Source organism: Dromiciops gliroides, chromosome 4 (genome assembly GCF_019393635.1).
Source record: "Dromiciops gliroides isolate mDroGli1 chromosome 4, mDroGli1.pri, whole genome shotgun sequence".
Lineage (NCBI taxonomy): Eukaryota > Metazoa > Chordata > Mammalia > Microbiotheria > Microbiotheriidae > Dromiciops > Dromiciops gliroides.
Genome location: NC_057864.1, coordinates 169,460,331 through 169,481,900, shown reverse-complemented (window position 1 = coordinate 169,481,900; position 21,570 = coordinate 169,460,331). Strand labels below are relative to the sequence as shown.

At 42.8% G+C, this 21,570-nt stretch overlaps 1 protein-coding gene across 18 annotated transcripts in view; it reads left to right on the top strand.

Moving 5' to 3' along the window:
• Positions 1-18,350, top strand: part of MSI2 (musashi RNA binding protein 2) — a 561,091-nt gene extending 542,741 nt beyond the window's left edge. For 5 of the 18 annotated variants that reach the window (XM_044000333.1, XM_044000334.1, XM_044000330.1 and 2 more), the window contains 3 exons: positions 6,555-6,763; positions 9,132-9,204; positions 12,835-18,350. In XM_044000333.1, the coding sequence (XP_043856268.1) occupies positions 6,555-6,763; positions 9,132-9,173 (251 nt within the window). In that variant the 3' untranslated portion in view covers positions 9,174-9,204; positions 12,835-18,350. Of the gene's footprint in view, positions 1-6,554; positions 6,764-9,131; positions 9,205-12,834 lie in introns of those variants that run through there. The other 13 variants (XR_006356258.1, XR_006356257.1, XR_006356256.1 and 10 more) reach the window with 7 other exon arrangements.
• Positions 18,351-21,570: the final 3,220 nt, after the last annotated feature.

The following is a 21,570-nucleotide window of genomic DNA, read 5'->3' as shown; positions in this document are numbered from 1 at the left end:
CTTAATACATTTCCACCATGGGACTGAACAGCGGCTGACACTGTTTTTTATGGGGAAAAGTGGCAGTGCCTGATTTTTTTTTTTTTCTCTCTCTCTCTCTTTTATTAAACAAGGTAAATTGTATTCATTTTAGAAGAGGTCTTTTTTCTTAAAGCAGCATGGGTTTTCCCCAACCATGTATCTGGGGGCTTTGTCAAGGCAAGTTAAGTCAACAAGCATTTATTAAATACCTACTGTTTGCTAGGCACTATGCTTAAGCACTGGTGACACAGAGAAAGGCTAAAATCATGACTTTTTAGCCATTTTTGGAGCTGAAAGAAGAGCTATGTTTTCTACCCAAGGGGAAGTAAAAGGGGGTAGGTCTATCAGTTGCCACTGACACACTGGGTAAGTCACTTAGCCTCTCTAGGTCTTCTCCTTCCCTGAAAAGAAGTTGAACTAAAGGAATTGAAGGAGTTGAATTAAAAGACTTCTGTCCCTTCCAGCTCCAGATTTCTGATGAAGGAATGAAGGAATTCCCTGCTAGTGCTACTAATGATTCCAGAAATGTCATGTGTCCCTCTCCCAGCTGCCTGAAAAATGCAGGGTTCTATTCCCTGCCCTCTCCTGGGCCATGATCTACTGGGGAGGCAGGGGAAGGGTTGGAAGGATGTAAGAGGGGGAAGCTAGGTGGCGCAGTGGATAAAGCACCGGCCCTGGATTCAGGAGGATCTGAGTTCAAATCTGGCCTCAGACACTTGACACTTACTAGATGTGTGACCCTAGGCAAGTCACTTAACCCTCACTGGCCCCCCCCCCCCCACCAAAAAAGAAGAAGAAGAATATAAGAGAGCCAGGCTAGCTGCTTTTAGACCAAATTCCTTTGAAGCAGCTTTGATAAAGGTAATAATCATACCTCACGTTAACGTAGTCCTTTAAGATTTACAGAGAGACCCAAAAAACTATTATAAATTTTAACAATACCATTTTATGTTTTTAAAATGAATAGTGTGATTTGGAAGCACAAAGTATAGTCTAGTATGGCAATGCTGTTCCCATTCCCTTCCTCTTTCATAGGATACTTCACTGCCATTTTCTATGCACATGGAAGAAAAATAAATGTGGAAGTTTCATCCATGGGGAAAAAAAAAAAGATTTACAGAGAGAGACAGAGGTACACATAAAATTTCATTTAAACCTCAGTGAGGTAGGTCCGGCTATTAGACCTGTTTTACAGATGAAGAAACTTTGGCTAAGAGAAATTTAGTTATTTGCCCAGTGTTGCTTGGCTAATAGTTATCGAAGATGAGATTGGAACCCAGGGCTTCCTGGCTCTAAGTTCAGCATTCGACCCACTGTGCCACACTGCTTCAGGATGTTTACTGTCTAACAGAACTGTCTTACCAGGTATATGCTAAAGTAGGTGGTAAGTAGATAAAAAGGGGAAAAAACCCTACAACATTGGTCATATCTAGTCATTACCACTTGACAAAGAGTCATCTAGAAGGTGGCCTCTCTCCACCTGTCCCCATATGAGTCATATAGGAAATATGACCAACAAGCATCACTGTTTTCATTGGTTTCTTTGGCTTAGATTTTGTTTTTTAGACAGATGTGATAGAATACATTCCACTGGTCTGTGCCCCATTTTTGGTGTCATCAGCTAGAGAAGTGCCTGTGAGATGAGGTAAAGGCAAGCTTAGCCTTGAAAAGAATTTTTGTAAATCATACCTAGTTAAAAATAATCAAAATAATAAGGTATAAGTGAAGACTAGACCTGCAATTTCATTAATATAGCAAGCTTCGGGGTGAGGAAAATCCCTCTTCCAAAGCAGGTGACCATTCCACTTATGGACTTAGAAAGTTGCCTATGCCAGTGGTGTCAAACTCAAATAGACATGGAGCTCAATAAACTAAACCAAGCATAGCTAGGTGGCACAGTGGATAGAGCACTGAGCTGGGAACTGGGAAGATTCATTTTCGTGAGTTCAAATCCACCCTAAGACACTTACTAGCTGTGTGACCCTGGGCAAATCACTTAACCCTGTTTGCCTCCATTCCCTCAACTGTAAAATGAGCTGGAGAAGGAAATGACAAACTACTCCAGTATCTCTGCCAAGAAAACCCCAAAATGGGGTTACAAGGAGTTGTATATGGCTGAAACAAGCAAACAACACCACCATTACAAACTTGTTAAGTTCCACTTGGATACTAACTTTGACATCCCATGATATCTCCACCAGGTTTGTGTCGTCTGAAGATACATACTCTAATAAATGATTAAAATATTGAACAGAACATGGCCAAAGCCAGGTAGCTGGCACAGTGGATAGAAAGTGGACCTGGAGCCAGGAAAATGTGCTTTCAAGTCCAGCCTGGTATTTACTAGTGTTGGGGCAAGTCATTGAACCTATGACTGTCTCAGTTTCCTCATCTGTAAAATGACAAGCTAAACCATCCATAAGGATTCCTGTGAACTGTAGATTTACTTAGAAAACCACATATTAACATTTCTATGTTTCAATGTATTTTTGTTTTGTTCACTATTTCCCAATTACATTTTAATGTGGATTAGGCTACATTCTGGAGCTTTGTGGCTGCATGTTTGACACCTTTGGCCTAAATATAGTGCTGACAGGTTGAGGATCTTGACCCCAGGTTTTTCCAGACTACATGGAGCCTTCTCTCAATGTACTACCCATGCTGCCTCACAACAACAACAGCAATAACCAACATTTCTAAAATGTTTTAAAGTTGGCAAAATACCATGTGTATATTTTCTTATTTGAGCATCATTAAAGGCCCTATGAAGTTGGTACTAGAGCTATTGTGATCACCATTTTACAGATGAGGAAATTGAGGCACATGGATATTAAGTGACTTGCCCGTCATCCCACAACCAGTCAATAAGCATTTATTAATCACTTACCGTACACCAAGGCACTGTGCTAAGCACTAAGGACGCAAAGAACAGCATCCATTAGGGAAGACAACATACAAACAACAGTGTACATATGAGATATAGACAGGATAAGTGGAAGGCAAACTCAGAGGGAAGGCACTAAGAAGGAGGGAGACTGGGAAAGGCCAGCTGTGGGAAGGGGGATTTGAGTTGAATCTTGGGGGGAGCCAGGAGTCAGAGATGAGGAGGGAGAACGTGCCAGGCATAGTAGACATCCAGTACAAAGGCAGGCGACAGAGTATAGTGTATAAAGTAAAGCAAGAAGACTAATTACACTGGATTATAGAATACATGGGTACACGTGGGATATGAACACAGGTTTTGTGTTTGGGGTTTGTTTTGTTGTCAGGGTTTTGTTTTTTAAACTCTCAGGTCTAACTATTAATCTTCAACTTCACACTCCAGGCTTGCTTAGAGCTTGGAGGATTGGTGGGGCAAGGGGGCAGCATGGATGAGATTGGAGCATAACTGTGCAGTCTTTCTCCCAATTTCTGTCAAGGCTGATTTGGGGGAGACTTTGTGGGAATGTTGTGCCCTTTCTCTAAAGCTTCCTAGGTATTTCTCCTATCCAGGACGAAATCATGGAGGTTGGAGGAGGGAGAGGGAGAGGATGGTAAATAGAGTGCTTTGGGGAATGAGATCTCCATTTTGAGTATCCCCTCCCCATCCTACCTGGTCCCACCCAAAGCCTTCACAGGTCTGACTGTGGCCAGAGAAAAAAAGAGCTCCTTCTCCTCTCCCTCTTCCCCCTCCCCTCCCTCCCCCCTCCTCTCCCCTCCAGGAACAGGACTGGCCGGTTCCATTGCACAAATCTCCCTGGAGAGATTGGGAGGCAAAAACCATTTTCATTTTCTGAAGCCCAGAAGAAAAAAGTGTGTTAGACCAAGATAATGCAGCCTTTGGAATATCTCAGCTTGATGTTTGCCCCCTTGAGTGAGGAGCAAAATGTTATCTTCAAGTTTCATCTTTTTATATTCAAAAATTCCAGGCCCCTTTGACGGCCAGTGCATTTTTTTTCCCAAAATAATCTATCCATTTGCTTTGGGCCTTTGTGATTTTTCTTCTTTTTCTTTTCTTTCTTTTTCTTGGGTATTTAACCTATTCTTTGCTTTGGCCAATTTATTCATTTCCCCAAAGGGGTCCTACTGTAGGCCTTCCTACTTGAGGGGTTGTGGAGAAGCGGCTAATTTACAATTCCATCAGGTCATTCTACCTTACTCTGTGACCTTGGACAAGTCACTTCCTGTAGCTGGGCCTCTATTTCCTCCTCTGTAAAACAAGGGAGTTGGACCAGATGAGCCGTAAGATCCTTTCCAGCTCTCATTTCCTCTGTTATATACCACCACCACCCCCCTCACCCCGGGCAGCTTCCCTCCATTGCTCTCATGCTGGTGGAGGTTCCTCCTACCTCTACCCGTAGTTTGGCTGTTTTGGGCCACTCCACACCCCCACACCCCAAAAAAAAAATTGGGTAGAAATATGTTTACCTCTTGAGTCCCACCAGCAATAGAGTCCTCCAGTCCCAAGAAGTCAAAGGGAGGGAGGCAGGATTTGAAGATTTCCCTCAAATCATATTCTCCCGAAGGGTGGCCCAGTTGGATTTTAATTTTTCCTTCCTGATTGCTAATACCTTCCAACAAGGTAACGAAGCAGAGATGGGACAAGTGAAGTCAAGAAACATTTATTAAGTGCCAACTATATGCCAGGAACAGTGCTAAGTACTGGGCTTACAAAGAAAGGGGGGAAAAACAACTCCTGCCCTCAAGTAGCTCCTGATCCAAGATAACCATTTCTGAAAAGTGTTTTTTTTTTCTTCTTAGAGTTGAAGGAAGTGGCAAAAGGGGGACAGGTGTGAACTAGAGATCTGTGTGGATGTTCCTATGACCCTTTAGGAGATGAACTTAGGCCTTCTATTCCTTCCTTCAACAGGATGGGGTGTGGGTAGTATGCCTTCCCCAAGGATCACCTATTCCTTTGCCCTTCCTTCCATCCCCCCCCCAAAAAAGTAATGGGAGGAAATTCATAATTGAAAGTCTACTGGGTACTTGGTTTGTGTGGAGAGTGACAGAAGTGTTTACCCTAGTTAACTAGGATGCTGGCTGGGGTTGAGGGAGGGGCCAGAAAACTGGGGGGACTAGAAGCAAAAAAGTGGGTATTTGCTATTTTCTACAGTTGTCTTCCTCCTTCCCTACCTACCCAACCACCATCATCCACAGGATAACAAGACTTCAACCCCCTGGCATCTCTCTGTACTAAAGGTGTATTCTAAGTTAGCAAGACCTCAATCCCCTTCCATCTCTAGCAAAGGTATATTCTGAGCTAGCGCTCGCTCTCTCTCTCTCTCTCTCTCTCTCTCTCTCTCTCTCTCTCTCTCTCTCTCTCTCTCTCTCTCTCTCTCTCTCTCTCTCTCTCTCTTTCTCTCTCTCCCACCCTCCCTCTCCCTCTCTCCCTCTCTCCCTCCCTTTCTTCCCCTCTCCCCTCCTCTCCCTTACTCCCATCCTTGTTGACAAATCCCACAACCAGGGGTTATTATGAGAAACCAGTCATTTAGCTATAGTACCCTCTATATTCACGCTTCTCTCTCTTCTTCTTTTAAAAAACAAAAACAAAAACAAAAACAAAAGGAAAAAAAAAAGCAATTCCCCTTTTCCTTCTACCTAAGGAGGTGAGTGTGTGGGTGCCCTACAGAATCTTTGACTCCTCTGCTTTGTTCCCAGCCCCCAGGCCTCTTCCTCTCCCCATCCCCTCCATCCCCTGCTCTCCACACCTGAAGGAACTCCTCTGCTGTCATCATTACTGTTATTTTAAGACTCCCAAACTTTCCATGACATACCACATCCTCCGACCACGTTTCAGTGTCCAAAAAAAAAACGTTCATGCAGTGCTTGAAAATGGTGGGGAGGCGGGAAGAGGGAGAGGAGTGGATTGGGGGGATGGGGGCGGGGAAGGAGGTGGGTGAGAGATCTCTTTTTTTGTGTGTGTCTTTTTTTTAATGCAGTATTATCATCTAATGGATCCAAAACAAAACAAAACAAAACAAAAAAAAACACAACCAAAAAAATCCCCCCCCCCCAATATCCACCCCCTCCCGAGATTTTTTTTTTCCTGGACACGATTTGCTTTCTTTGCTGTCCGTTTTAATATCAATATTAACACAATGTGTAGTCTAAAACTAGTTCCTTTGTAGTTTGCATGGGATGCGAATGCTGTCTCAACGTGCCCAGATTTAGAACAAGAGTGCATGAGCATCAACTCAGATGTGGAATAATATTTCTCTCTTTATACATACATCTCTCTATATATTTCTCTCTCCTCCATATCTCTATATCTATTTCTCTCTATCGTGATAATTCGGTGGGCAGCGAGCACCTCCAGTTGGTTGCAATAGTGTGTTGAATGATTGTTTTTTATTATCTTTATATTTTTTGGAGCTCTGAGCTTCTTAGTAGTAGCCTGGGCTGAATATTCTTGAGTCCCTGCTGATGTTATCGCATGGCCTTGGTTGAGTGTTAGAAGTTGGGCCTCAGCTGTATTTTCTCGAGTGTTTGGCTTGTAATGAACGGTGCATGCCCGGCTTCTGGCCTCATACCCAGCTTTATTCTCTGCACACCAGTCCTGAATAGCTACAGTGCTCAACCGAATTTTGGCGCGCCCGCTTCCCCGGCAGGCTCCAACCCAGCGCGGCCAGGAGGCTTCCCTGGGGCCAACAGCCCAGGACCCGTCGCTGACCTCTACGGCCCAGCAAGCCAGGACTCCGGAGTGGGCAATTATATAGGTGCAGCCAGCCCCCAGCCGGGCTCGGGCTTCAGCCATGGAATAGCTGTAAGTATTTGGCTTTTTTTCTCCTACCCCTTCCTTCTCTCCACTCATCCTCCCCCAACCTCTTTTGGCTGGGAGGGAGGGTGTATTGAGAGGATCTGAGGTAGGGATGGGGTGGAGCCAGTGGGATATCCCTATGGGTGAGTTTTCCTTTCCCCACCCCGGAGGGGGGATCCTTTAAGAAACCCTACCTTCCAAGTGTTATCTCTCCAGTGGTCATCTAAGTTGGAAACTCACCCTTATGGCCTAATTCATCTAGGGTAGCATCTTAGACCTGTAGAGTCGCCATGCACTCCCCTGGCCTGCTTCACCCTGGGGTTATAGTTGGTGAAAGGCACAGGGGAGCTATGCCCGAGGCAGGAGGGTTAGAGGGTGGTGATGGAAGCCCAGTCCTGGTTATTTTCTGAGGTTTTTTACAGTGTCCAGGGGCCCCCTCAAGTTCTTTAGACACAGCCTCCAGGAAGCCAAATGCATTTGCTATTTATGATGCTCTGTGGTTCTATAATCTAACTAATACAAGCAATGGAAATTTGCTTAACAGATTTGCATGCTGTTTTCAGACTGTATTGTTCTTCCCCTGCACCCCCATGTGTGTGTGAGCATGAATGTGTCTGAGCCTGCTCACTTACTGTCCCTGTGTCCCCTTTTCCTCCATTTTAGAGACAAAACTTTCTACTTCCCCTTCCTTCCCCAACCTAAAAAAAAAGAAAAATTCTGCAAGATAGGGAAATGACTGGAGTCCCAGGTAACATCTTCAACAAAATCTAGGACTCGTTGGGGGTAAATAGGCAGGTATTTTATCAGAAACATTGGGTTGAAGAAGATGGGAGGGAGACCCTGGGGGATATCTGTGCCTTTATGGTGTGAGATTCATGCTTCTCATGAAGGAGGCCTTCCAGTCTTGACCCTTGACCTCTGGGTCCTCTTTCAGTTCCCATCTTAATGTTACTTAGGTAACTTAGAGCAGTTGTGCCATCAAAGGAGAAATATTATTATTCAACCAACACCTTCATCAATTTAAATGACCGGCTCTCAGCACTTAGGAATGCCACCTATCTCCCCCATTCTACCTCCAGAAAGGAGAGATCTGTTTGTTCTCAAAAACTTAAGTATTTTGGGGCAGCTAGGTGGTACAGTGGATAAAGCACCAACCCTGGATTCAGGAGGACCTGAGTTCAAATCTGACCCCAGACACTTGACACTTACTAGCTATATGACCCTGGGCAAGTCACTTAACCCTCATTGCCCTGCAAAAACAAACAAACAAACAAACTCAAGTGTTTTAATTTCTTCATAGATCTGCTTTAAAAAAAAAAAATGGGGGCAGCTATGTGGCGCAGTGGATAGAGCACTGGCCCTGAAGTCAAGAGGACCTGAGTTCAAATCTGGCCTCAGACACTTAACACTTACTAGCTGTGTGACCCTGGGCAAGTCACTTAACCCTCATTGCCCTGCAAAAACAAACAAACAAACTTAAGTGTTTTAATTTCTTCATAGATCTGCTTAAAAAGAAAAAAATTGGGGGCAGCTAGGTGGCGCAGTGGATAGAGCACTGGCCCTGAAGTCAGGAGGACCTGAGTTCAAATTTGGCCTCAGACACTTAACACTTACTAGCTGTGTGACCCTGGGCAAGTCACTTAACCCTCATTGCCCTGCAAAAACAAACAAACAAACTTAAGTGTTTTAATTTCTTCATAGATCTGCTTAAAAAAAAAAAATTGGGGGCAGCTAGGTGGCGCAGTGGATAGAGCACTGGCCCTGAAGTCAGGAGGACCTGAGCTCAAAATTGGCCTCAGACACTTAACACTTACTAGCTGTGTGACCCTGGGCAAGTCACTTAACCCCAATTGCCTCACCAAAAAAAAAAAAAATCACCACATATAATCTGCAAGTTTTTTACTGCTGTGGTGTCTTAAGTCCCAGCCAGATAGAATGTCCAGGACCATGGAAGAAAGTAGTCATCATCTGTAGCTTGTAAGGGGCTGGCCAGAGCCCATAGCTGGCCAACCTCTCCAAGCTTCCCAAATGTCAGTATCTCTGATCCCAATCCCACTTCCATGTTTGGCTCTCAACTTATCTCTCTGAAACAGAACCAATGATGCTTTTACTTTTATTATTTGGGGACAGGGGTACTCATATTCTTCTCTTCCTCCTACCTCCTTCTAATAAGAATGATCACTTTTATCCCAAGTCCCTCAAGGTGCAGTGTCTCAGAAAGACATATTCATGCTAGCAACCACAGCTAGTCCCATTGATAATTCCTTTTCCCCAAGAATTTCCCACTCCATTCCAATGTACAGCACCCTGAACAATCTATCTGTTCCAATGTATAGTGCACTCACTGATGACCTTAACAATTATGCAATTTTAGGGACCTTTGATTGCAACGGCCTTTACAAATGGATACCATTGAGCAGGTGCTCTTGTTGCCATCTCACTCTGAGGTATTAAAGTCTCTGCCATATATCTCTGCCTTGCCTGGGAGTGTCCATACATGTATGGGAGCTGAACATACATATAAGGTCACACCCTCCCTCCACCCACCACCACTCAATACTTTTCTTTCTTTGGACTTCCTTTCCAAAAATATTTTCCCCACTCGGCTTGAGTCATGCCCCATTTCTCTTTCTCATTTTCTTCCCCCATCCCAACATATATATATATATATATATATATATATATATATATATATATATATATATACTCTCTCTCTCTCCTCTCTCTTTCTTTCTCTCTGTCTCTTCTCTCTCTCCCTCTCTCTCTCCCTCTCTGTCTCTTCTCTCTTCTCTTCCACCTCCATCCACCTACCTTCCCTTTCTCATAACCCTTTTCTTTCTTGAAATGTAATCAAGACTATGGGAAACTGGAAGGAGATCCTTTTGCTCAACCATGTGCCACGGGAGGGTTTGCTGGTTTATAAACACCAAAAGGCAGATCAAGAAAATGTCCTGCCGAGCTTTCCCCAGGGAAATGTCCCTGAGGAGGGTGCAAGTGGTTAGGGACTCCTGTGGCCTGGAGTAGGGTAAGTTCCTTCTTCAGTGTCCAGAGTCTTTCGAATGTTCAGTGGGAATCAAACCAATGGGAATTCTACAGTTAACTGGACTTAGTGTTTTAGTGAAAAGAAAACATTTTTTTTTGCCTATAACTGGTGAGCAATTACCCAGATCAGAGCACTAAAACCTGAGCAAATTAAATTAACGACATCACCTGCCTAACATGGGTTTGGATCACTGCCAGTTTCCTAACCTTTTTAACTGAGCTCAAGTTAATTAAACATTTTTTTGAATCGTGCAAAGGTTGGGGGGGGGGAGGGAGAACAGTGAGGGAACTTCCTACCATCTTCACATTTAAGAGTAAATATTCGTCATCCTTAGGAAGACATCGTGGAAGAAAACTCAGGCTTCTTCCTATGGAACCACCAAGGGTGTTTTCTGCTGGCCCGTTAGTGTAGGGGTTTAAAACCTGCTAATTACACCTGCTTCCCTCTTGAGGGTGGAAGAGTATAGTAGTAGGGTGCAGTTCTGAACAATGCTTTCTTGCAGCTCATGACATGTATTAGGGTTAGATGGATTAGAATACAGGGGGTGACTGGAGAAATGGACCTCCATTATTTTTGCAGAATAGCATAGGAGAGACCAAAGGAGGAATGTGGTTATTTGGCAACAAATTCTCTAAAGTCCCTTCCAACTCTAAATCCCGTGATTCTGTGAAATTGCCATTGGGTTGGCCCACCTATCTAATCCTTTACTGGGGTTTTGAGTCATAGGGAGAACCAGTCTGATTCTCAGATATAAAGAAGAGATTTGCACTCCCTAAGGCTGGATGCAAAAGCATCTTCTATTCTGCTTTTATAACATCTCCCCTGTCTAGTCACTGAGGGGGACCATGATATAAGGTGGGTATTTCAATGCCCAACCAAGTGACTTGATGAAATGCCTTCCATTCAGCTAGGTGGTGCAGAGAATCAGCCTTAGAGTCAGAAGGACCTGAGTTCAAATGTGGCCTCAGACATTTACTAGCTGTGTGACCCTAGGCGCAAGTCATAACCCTGATTGCCACCCCCCAAAAATGCCTTCCCTTTATTACATCTGCCCTCACGTTTTGGCACAAATATCACCTCAGCAACCCACATGGCCTCCTACTGGAAAGACAGGCAAGGCGGACGAGCTCCAACTCTCTTCTCAGAGGAGTTATCTTTGTATCTTAGCTCTTCTTCTTAGCAAAGTAACTTAACCTCTGTGGCCTTCAGTTTCCTCATCTGTAGAATGAGGAGGTTGGAGAAGAGGGCATCAGAGGTCCCTTCTAGCTCTGGATCTGTTATTCTATGAAAAGTATTCCCATTTTTGAAGGTGGGGAAACCAAGCCACAGAGTGGTAAAGGACACACAGTCAATAAAATAAACACCAGGCATCCACCCTGAAGACCCCATGGAGCTTCTGTAAGTCCGTAGGGCAGACCCTCAGAGGAGCAAGCTAACCTGGAGAGAATTTCCGAGGTTTTCCAATATTAGCATTCAAGGCAGGGTAGGGGTATGTGACCAGAGGAGAGTGTTAGGTGGAGGTGGGGTGGGAGGGGAGAGAGGTTAACAAAGTCATGTCAACTAATCCAACTGCCCATGCACCCCCCCTTTTAACCAAGTGAATAATATGTCTGAGTTTCCCCCTACCCACCATGTGAGTGCTGACACATTCATTGCCAATCCAAGCCCAAGGCTATTAACTGTGTGGAGAGCTGCTCGCAACTAATTAAGACTGATTTGGGGGCAGAGGAGGAGAGGCAGTCACAGGAGATTGAAGAGAGAAACTGTGGCTGAGAGTCCTTGTTGAGTTACTTGAAGCCTTTGTGGAGTCAGATGAGGGCGGGACCAACCTTCCTTAATCAGGCTGGGTCAGTTAGCAGCAGCCAATATGTCCTGCTGCTTGTGCTGCCCAAAAGGGATGAGGCAGTATACCATGTCTACCCATTCCCTCGCTCTCCTCCAGGGCCCCCATAGCGCCTTATTACTTTTTAGGGGCATTCCATACTCCAGCCCATCCTCTTTTGGTGATAATTTCCCTTCTAGAGTGGAGAAAACCAGGAGAAACATGGAGCCAGGCAGGTGTTGGGGCAGGAGGGAAAAGAGAGGAACCCCTAAGGAATGAACTGACAGCAAAACGAACCGACCTGCAGGCAGGTCACAAGTCATAGGACCAAACCACTTTTGGCACCAATTGTACAAGGCAGATGGGTGGTCTGGATTTTAAGCAAATGGCCCCCCAAAGGGAAGAGTAATTAGCAAGTCCACATTATGATTCTGTTTCTGCTACTGTAGTCGAAGCACAAAGAAATTCCTTTTGAGCCTTATGAGCTTGGTACTCTGGCATGAAACATAGCTCTCATAAAATTAAAATACACTGGTGGCTGTAAACACATATTTGTTGTTATTTAGATACACATCTAGCTTTAGAAATAGATATATACACAGAAACAGAATCAGTATATTTGTTCTTCCTTTATTTAGGCATTGAATATATATTGAGAGACACTCTGATTTATACTTAGCATGTCCAGATTTCATGGACTCTACCTTCCTTTGCCTGCATCACTGAAGGTGGCCAGGCCTATAAAAACCAAACCTCTTGGATCAGGCCAGCAGGAGTGGCCCATATTCCCCCAAATTCAGATCCATCCTAGAAAAGTGGTCCCAAAAGAATACTCCTAGAAGATAGGGGTGAAGGATATTGCCTGATTGCAGAGTGCTCCAGTTCAGTACTATGATGTACAGCTGCTATCTTGCAGGGCCTCCAAATGGTGGTGGGGAGGGGATGGCCCTTGAAATTTGTATAGATTACAAAGGGATTCTCATACACACACAAGTTTAAATGCCCAACTACACACATAAATTGCAGTGTGAGGTCCATATCCCCAACACTTGATAGGTTATTGGAAAAAACCACTTTTTGAAAGCTCTGTGTGAAAAGTAGCCCACCTCCCAGTAACACTTCTCTTCCCCCCCCCCCCCCCTGCCAAATCCCTCTCCTCCCCTTCTCTCTGTGTTCCCATTCTGGGTGTGTCTGTCCTCTCCTTTCCAACAGAGCATACCTGGATGTCCAGGCAAGACTGGGCGAAGTTTCTGAGTGGCCCTTTGTTTAGGTGATGTCTTCAGACCTGGACACCTCCAGCCTCACTCCCCACCCCCACCCCCACTGGAGATGGCTCACTTCGGACTGAGGGTTGATTCAATCTCATCATCTCATGAATCTGCTGTACTATATAAGACAACAGCTTTTAAAAATGTGTATATAATCCATGATTTTTGTGGGTTTTTTGGTTTTTCTTGATGGTTCCCCTTGTCCCATCCTCACCCCCCCCACCACCACCACACACACACACCCTTCCTTTTAAATATCTTTGAATCACATTTGGTAGTGTTTTTGACATAGTCTAGTAGCCTCGTCGCTTTAATATGTAGTTAAAAGCTAACCATAGTATAACTGTTATATTAAGGATTTTACTTTCTTTTTTTAAAAAAAAGTTTTTTTGGTTGTGATTTTGGTTCTGTTCCTGCTTCAAAGATGCTGAGATGGTAATGTGACTCTCAACCTTTTGGTGCCCATTCTGAAATTGTATAACTTTTCAGGTGGAATTTTAGCACATACTGAAATTCAAAGTCGAGAAGAGCCCGGAGCGGGAGTTGGGCATAAAAGTTTCTCATTTGCATTTGTAGAAGCGAGATCATAGCTTAACTAACAGGCTCTTTAGCAATTCATTTTTGTGATGTCTCTTTGTTAACCTAAGTATATCTATTTTCGGCAATAAGGTAAGGACGACAACATTTCGGCCGTCCTTCTTTTCTATAAGTGCTTTTTTCTGTTGAAAGAGGTGATATTATAAGATTTTTTGAAATTGTGAATTCTGGAGAAAAAAATAATAAGTGCTGTAAATACAATTCCATTAACTACATAGAAACTATTAAGAAAGAGAAAATGAAAAAAAATATTTTTGTGAGGGACTTAGTCCCAGGCAGTTTGATGATCCATGGAAAGAAACAAAAAAGGAAAATAATTTTTTTTTTTAAAAAAAAGGTCAATTTTTGAGTTTTAAGGTCTAAGAACAATCAGCTGCCAGGGCTGCCCTTGATGAAGTAAAAAGAACACAGTTTAGCTCTCTTTTGTCAGTACATTAGACCTAAGAATTCTACTAGTGTCACACCAGCATACTCACTGCTCCTTTGTACACAGCTTCCAATGAACAGTCTAGTTGTATTTTTTAATTTAAACTATGAAATACTGCTTTTCCCGAGACTTTGAAAAAGATAGCAATGTTAATATTTAACGTATTTAAAGTTCAAAGCACACCTGTTTGGCTTGGGGGAGGGGGGAGGGCATATTTTTTTAGTCATTTAAAAAATTAGATTCGTTTTTATCGTCCAATCATTTCAGCTCCTCCAAGTGTCGCCCAAGACGCTTCCCTCTTTTCTCTCCCCTTCCTCTCTCCCCCTCCCTCAATCTGGGCCCCTTGGGCCAAGGATGACTAGTCCTACATTAATGATACCTTTATCCATTATTCTTTCCATTAACAAATTAGGTAAGCAAACTCTTTATGTTTTTTTTTAATACCTCAGTGCTGCGAGTATCACCAGAGAGGCTAGGGAAGATTTTTTTTTTGTTTTGTTTTGTTTTTAATTTATTGTAGATGTAAACAGAATTAAAACATTTTTTAAAAGTATAAACATCACTGCACTGTGACTGGTGGGAAAAACTGACAATTTCCTGTTTGCACATGTTTAATATTTGGCTGTTATAATATATGGTCCTCAGTTGGGGAAAAGATACTTATGATGAAGGATATTTTTTAATTTAATTTTTTTAATATTGGTAAATAGGCCTGCAACAGCAACTTAGAAAAGTACAACTCAGTAGATGGCATTAAACAACAACACCAACAACATACTGTAGCGTGAATATATTTTTTCTTTTTTTAACGTGATATTGACAAGTTTTATTAATATTTTTTTAAATTGTTACGTTTATAAATTTGGTACTCGAGGCACAGCCAGTATGAGACACTGAATGCGACATTTATTATAAAGAGCTGCTGCACTCCTATTTTTATAAATGTTACTAATGAGTAGACTAACGTAGGCATTCACTAGGCAGGGTAGCGCAAAGGCATCTTCAAGCAAGAGGCGCCATGATGCTGAATGAAAAGGAAGGGAAAAAAAAAGCTTCGTTTTTTTTTTTCTTTCTCAGTTCTGATTAAAGAAACAAAATGAATCATGCTCTTTGTTTTTTCCAACATAACATTTTAGGGTTGTTGTGGGTTTTGGTTTTGTTTGGGGTTGTGTTTTTTTGGGGGGTGGGGTGGGGTTCTTTCTTATTTTGGAACAACCAGGTTAAGTATAAAATGCTGGACGCTTTTAAAATATTGAGACTTGATCAAGTAATAACAGTAAAAGTAGATGGTTCTTTAAAAAAAAACACAAAAAAAAACAAAAACCAACAAAAAAAAATAACAACATAAAAAAGGAAGTCAATTCCCTGTGATTCAGTGTCTGTGCCAGGGAATTTTTTATTAATATTTTGTCCATGTTGAGGATGTACTGTACTACCATTTGTTTTCTCTTCATTCCCTGTCACCTCATAGATGATTCTTTGTTGACCATTGTCTGTTAATAATGTATAAAATGGCTATCTTGTAAGCGTGCTGTCCTGATACTAGTGTAGTAACTTTTTTTCTCCTCTTTCTTCTAGTACATATTGGTAGGTGTATTGTAATTAAGGTTAAAAAAAATTAGATGTAGTTATCCAGATTTAGGACCAGTAAGGATAGAACTTTCTCTTATTTAAGAAAACAAAATGCTAATTTTGGGGCAGTTTTTTTTCTTTTTTAATTGTCCTTTTTTTTTTTTTAATTTTAAGGTCAATTTTCTTTTTTTTTTTAATTTTCTTTTCCTTATTTTTCTTTTCCTCATTTTTTTCTGATCTGATGTGGTTTCAACTAACCAAAGGTCTCACAATGTTAAAATGCTGGCAAACTCCCCGGCATTTTGTAGATCCCCACCCCCCCCTTAACTTTCAAGGGGTCCGCCATACTACCTTAAATGCTAATGCTAGATATGCAAAACTGGATTTTTTTAATTTATTTTTTAAAAGAGGGAGGCATGGTATATTAAAAATGATTTTACTAAGAGAAAAAATATTTTTTTAAGAATGTTCAGAAGAAATTGATAATCTGTGTGAATATGTTTTAGATGTTTATATACCTTTTGAAGAGACCCAGTAGCCCATAGCACAAATCTTGTGGAATCTGATATGTTTCAATGTGGCTACCTAGGTTATGGTTCACGTTAGTCCCCCCCCACCCTGCCCCAATCATCTAGAAGTCCATTTTGAAAGATTTTTGTAAATTATTTTAACACTGATGTTCAGCCTCGTCTTTGTTTCAGTTAAGCTCAATGGCAACCTGGGAACCACCTTTTATGGGGGGGGGGGGAGAATACCATTTGGGTAATCACTTCTCCCTCTTCCCCAAGTTTGGGAAATAGCCACTTGTGTGACAACTCCAGCCTCCAGTTGGGCAAGTCACTTCACCACTTTGGGCCTCAGTTTCCTCAACTACAAAATAAGGCGGTTGGACTGGATGACCCTTCAGGGTTGTTCCAACTCTATCAGCCTCTATCAGCTCCATGCTATGGTTTTATCAGCCTAATGCCATCTGCCCAGGCCCCCAAGAGCACCTTGTCTCCCAATGGAAGGAGCATGGCATTTGCTGATCAGCTCCTGCACTCCGTTCCCCTCCCATTCAGAAAGGGCAGTATTTGAGAGGGTAGAGTCCCCACTCTCCTCTCCAGGAGCATTTTGAAGACATGGACAAGCCTGGCCTTCCTCCCCCAACCCCACCCCAACCCCCATTGGAAAACCAAACAGAGCAAATGGCTCCCTCCCCACCACACTGCCCATTGGCTTGATTAAAACGAAGTCTGACCTGGCCTTTACATTTCTATCCTTCATAATGTTCGTTTTAATTTGAACTTTGTAGCTTGGACTTTAAGGTAGCATGGCTCTATTGCTGTCCATTTAATTTCTCATCTTACAGCAATCCACAGCCAGTAAATGTTACACACATCTTATTAGACTAGTTCAATCATTGGGTAATTGTTGGTTCTAATGACCTGAAAGGTGTTCAGTTTTTTGTTTTTTGTTTTTTTCTTTTTTTTTGTTTTTGTTTTGTTGTTTGTTTTTGGGTTGTTTTTTTTTCGTTGTTCTATTTTTATTTTCTGGCTAGGAAAAAAAAATTACCAACCTATTTTGATCTTTAGTGCAAGCGAGGGCTAGGGACTTAGCCTCCACCTCCACCAACCACACTGTTTCATTCTGCCATTCACTTACTTACTGCAGCATAATCAAGAATAAAGCAATATAGTTTACTACATTTTTATTGAAGGTCAGCCATGCTTTCTGTATTATATTGCATATGAAATTGTTTACAAAAAAAAAAACAAAAGAACACTAACTCATACTTATCTTTAGTCTCTTGGAAATGGCATGCAGGGACAGAGGGAATTTGAGGAGGGGGAGGGAGAATATTTTTCTTGAATGTGCTTCACAGGCCAAGATATTTTCCCAAGGAAGGGGATAGCAAGGGATCTGTGTGGGGAGCAAAAAGGAAGGAGAAGCAGGCACATTGGAGATAGATATACACTGGCCGGTCCTCCTGTCCTCATCCTAAAGGCATGAAATACGCAGAACTCAGCTCAGCCCATCTCTTGGGCAAAGACACTACATGAGGAGATCTTCTGTAAGTTAAGCAATACTTTAATACTGTAATAAGTTTGTTTGTTTTTTTTTAACCAAATAAATAAACATACACACACACACACACACACACACACACACACACACACACAAAATCACCCCATTGGCAGAAGGGCCCTTCATCAAAGCCCTCTGGCCAAGAGCTACCAAACAATCAAAATGGATTGTCTTTGACAGAATTTCATTTCAGATCTGGGGAGCCGGGTCAGGTAGGGGTAGGAGCAAGGTAGGGGTGGGGGGTGGGGGGGTGGGGCTGGATAGACAAAAAAGCCTCAGAGGCCTCTCCCAGTGGCTTTCTGTCACTGTATTCTGTACATACTGTCCCATCCCGTGTGGAATCTGTGAGTGTCATACTGAGTATGGTGGGCCAGCAAACCCACTGTTCATGGTGTATTGTAAAGTCGAAATTCCATTGTACTAAGATGCGAGTTGAAGCATTTCATGTGGACATCAATGTATCTAAATAAAACTTTCCCCAGCACTGTGGCTGACCTCACCCTTACTTTTATACTTTAGTATGAAACTGATGAGAACTTTGGTAGTGAGTATTTTTTTTATATATATACATATATATGTATCTATATATATATATATCAAGCATCTTTCAGGTCTTTGTGTGTGGCTTACTTAAAGCCCTGTTGTAAAAACTACTATGTGGATGGCAGTCTCTCACATCTCAGATGTGGAAAGTATAATTTTATATTTGTATTTTCAAATAAATAAGTTTGTGAAAGGTTTCCATCCTCTACTGTGGTCCAGAAATCAATGTGTTTGTCTGACAAAAAAATAAAATAAACTGTTTTGAACAGAGGCGTTTGGTACTTTTTTTTTCTTTCCAGGGAACCAGCTGACCCTCTCTCTGAAGCCTAGGGGGAGGAGGGGTTGGGGGGAGACAAAGGGGCAGAGGTGATAAGTCAAATCAGTAGGGGCAGCTAGGTGGCACAGTGGATAAACCATCGATCCTAAATTCAGGAGGACCTGAGTTCAAATCCAGACTCAGACACTTGACAGTGACTAGCTGTGTGACCCTGGGCAAGTCACTTAACCCTTATTGCCCTACCAAACAAACAAACAACAAAAAAAGAGGCCTCTTCCCTGCCCTCAGGAAGCTTCCATTCTAATGAAGGGGATAAATGTTTTACACTTGGTTTCAAGAAATTGACTTTACACATACAAGACTGGGAAAACTGCACGTGTGAAAAAGATCCAAGGGGCCTAATGGAACCAATGATGTGACATGGTGGCCAAAAAAGATAATACAGTCTCTGGCAAAATTAAGAAAGACAACATCTGGAGGGATAAGGTGGTAGTTTTACTATCCTCTGCTCCATTCAGGTCACAAATATGTAGTTGTTTTGTTGTTGGTTTTGTTTTTTGGTTTTTTTTTGCGGGGCAGTGAGGGTTAAGTGACTTGCCCAGGGTCACACAGCTAGTAAGGGTGAAGTGTCTGAGGTTGGATTTGAGCTCAGGTCCTTCTGAATCTAGGGCCCATGTTTTATCCACTGCGCCACCTGGCTGCTTCCTCGAATGTGTACTATTATGTCCAGTCCTAGGCACCACACTTTAGGAAGTGATCAACTGGAAGCGGAAGGAAGATGGGATGTTTAACCTGAAGAATAGAAGACCCAGGGACCCAGGTCATAACATCTCTTGTCAAATATTTGAAGGGTTGCCATGTGGATACACAACTAGATTTGATCTGTTTGACTGTAAAGAGTAGAACTAGGGGACATCTAGGTGGTACAGTGAATAGAGTAACCGCCCCTGGAGTCAGGAGGTCCTGAATTCAAATCCAGCCTCAGACACTAGCTGTGTGACTCTCAGCAAGTCACAACCCCGATTGCCTCAAAAAAAAAGAGAGCAGAACGAGTATCATTGGATGGAAGTTGTAGAGAGGCGTTTAAGCTTTAGGTAAGGAGAACCTTTTAGAGCTCTTCACAAATAGAATGGACTTCCCATCATTGGAGATCTTCAAGTAATAGACAGCCACTTGTCAGATATAAATGAAATCCTTTTGAGGGGAATGGGCTGGCCTGGATTGGCCACTGAGGGCCTTTCAAACCCTGAGACCCTGTGATTTATGGAGAGAGAGCTCAGCATAAATTACCTGCTACAATGTGAGAAGGCAACATTCAGGTGGAAATTGTACAAGAGATAGATCCTTGATGGGGAAGAGAGGGTGTCTGGGTGAATCAGAAAGCTTCTTAGAGACTGATGGCTGGAGACAAAACTCTAGAACCATATGATGAAAAGAGCCTTGCTTGGAGATTCCCTACCACATACTTAAAATGAAGACCTCATGACCAGCAACTCAGGTTAGTTTCCTTTACTCTAGAATGGAATCTACAGTGTCATTAGAATCCAGTCATCTATACTAAAATACTTAATAACTAATTAAACAACTATTGGTTTTATTCAGTCGTTCAGTTGTGTTTACATGACCTAATGGACAAAAGTCCATGGGGTTTTCTTTGCAAAGATACTGGAGTGGGGGCAGCTAGGTGATGCAGTGGATAGAGCACTGGCCCTGGATTCAGGAGGACCTGAGTTCAAATCCGGCCTCAGACACTTGACACTTACTAGCTGTGTGACCCTGGGCAAGTCACTTAACCCTCATTGCCCTGACAAAAAACAAACAAGCAAAGATACTGGAGTGGTTTGCCATTTCTTCATCCACATGCCCCTATTTTACAGATGAGGAAGTGAGGGAAATAGGAATTAAGTGGCTTGCTCAGGGTCACACAGCTACTAAGGGAGGTCAGATTTGAACTAGTTCTTCCTGATTCCCAAGTACGCTATCTCCCATGCCACCTACCTTCCCTATAGCAACTATACTAGGTGGTTAATTTTGTTCAGCAACCACTCAGGTCTAACCACCAAGCAGCAGCCTGGAACTACCAGCATTTTCAGAAAGTGGAGACATGGTCTCTGCCTGAGTGACATGATAAGCAGAGCCTAGGATTTAGAGTCAGCAAATCTGGGTTCTAGTGCATGTTCTCCCACCGACTCTTTTAAGGTGGGCCCTTGCACATTTCTGGCCTGCCATTTTCTTCATTTGTATGACAGAACAAACTCCCTGCCCACTTTACCTTACCTGGGTGGAGGATAAAATGAGATCATTGATGGGAATGAAAGAGAAAGAAAAGAGTGGAGAAGGAGGAAAGAGGGAAGGAAGGAAAGAAAGGAGAGAGGGAGGGAAGGAAAGAAGAGAGAGAGGAAGGGAGGGAAGGAAAGAAGAAAAAAGGAAAAGGGAGGGAAAGAAGGGAGAGAAGGAAAGAAGAGAGAGAGGGAAGGAGGGGCATTTATTAGGGTTTACCATGTGTTGAGTACTGTGCTCAGTATCCGGGGACATAAATGCAAAAATGAAAATATTCTGTGTCCTCACCACATTCCATTCTAATGTGCAAGATAACAAATGGAAGTGGTGGCCAGGGAGGGATAGTTTGATTTGAGAAGTTAAAAGCCTGGTGAGGGGCAGCTAGATGGCACAGTGGATAGAGCACCGGCCCTGGAGTCAGGAGTACCTGAGTTTAAATCCAGCCTCAGACACTTAACACTTATTAGCTGCGTGACCCTGGGCAAGTCACTTAACCCCAATTACCTCACTAAAAAAAAAATATCCTGGTAAGTGGAGCCATCTGGGGAGTGGGTTGACACATTCTTTCCAGGAACAATGACAAAGGTCATTTGATCATTGTTCCAGAACCAGAAGGGGGAGAGAAGGGGGAAAGAGATTGGAGAGTGGGAGGCTAAGAAATGAAGTGAAGAACGGCTGGAGCCAGGCCTAGATGTAGTAGACAACTGACGCAACCTCAGGGTGCCCAGGGTGGGATTTCCGAGTGTGAAAGAGTTAAGTCCTCTAGGCTTTGGTTTCCAGTCTAAGTGGCATGGCAGCTGGTGAAGAAATAGCAAAGAAAAACGTTAGGAACCTTGGGGGAAAAGGAGACACACTCAAGGGTGTATCAATGGAGGTAGGGAGGGAAGTAGGAGAAGATAGGATAGAGGAAGGGTGTA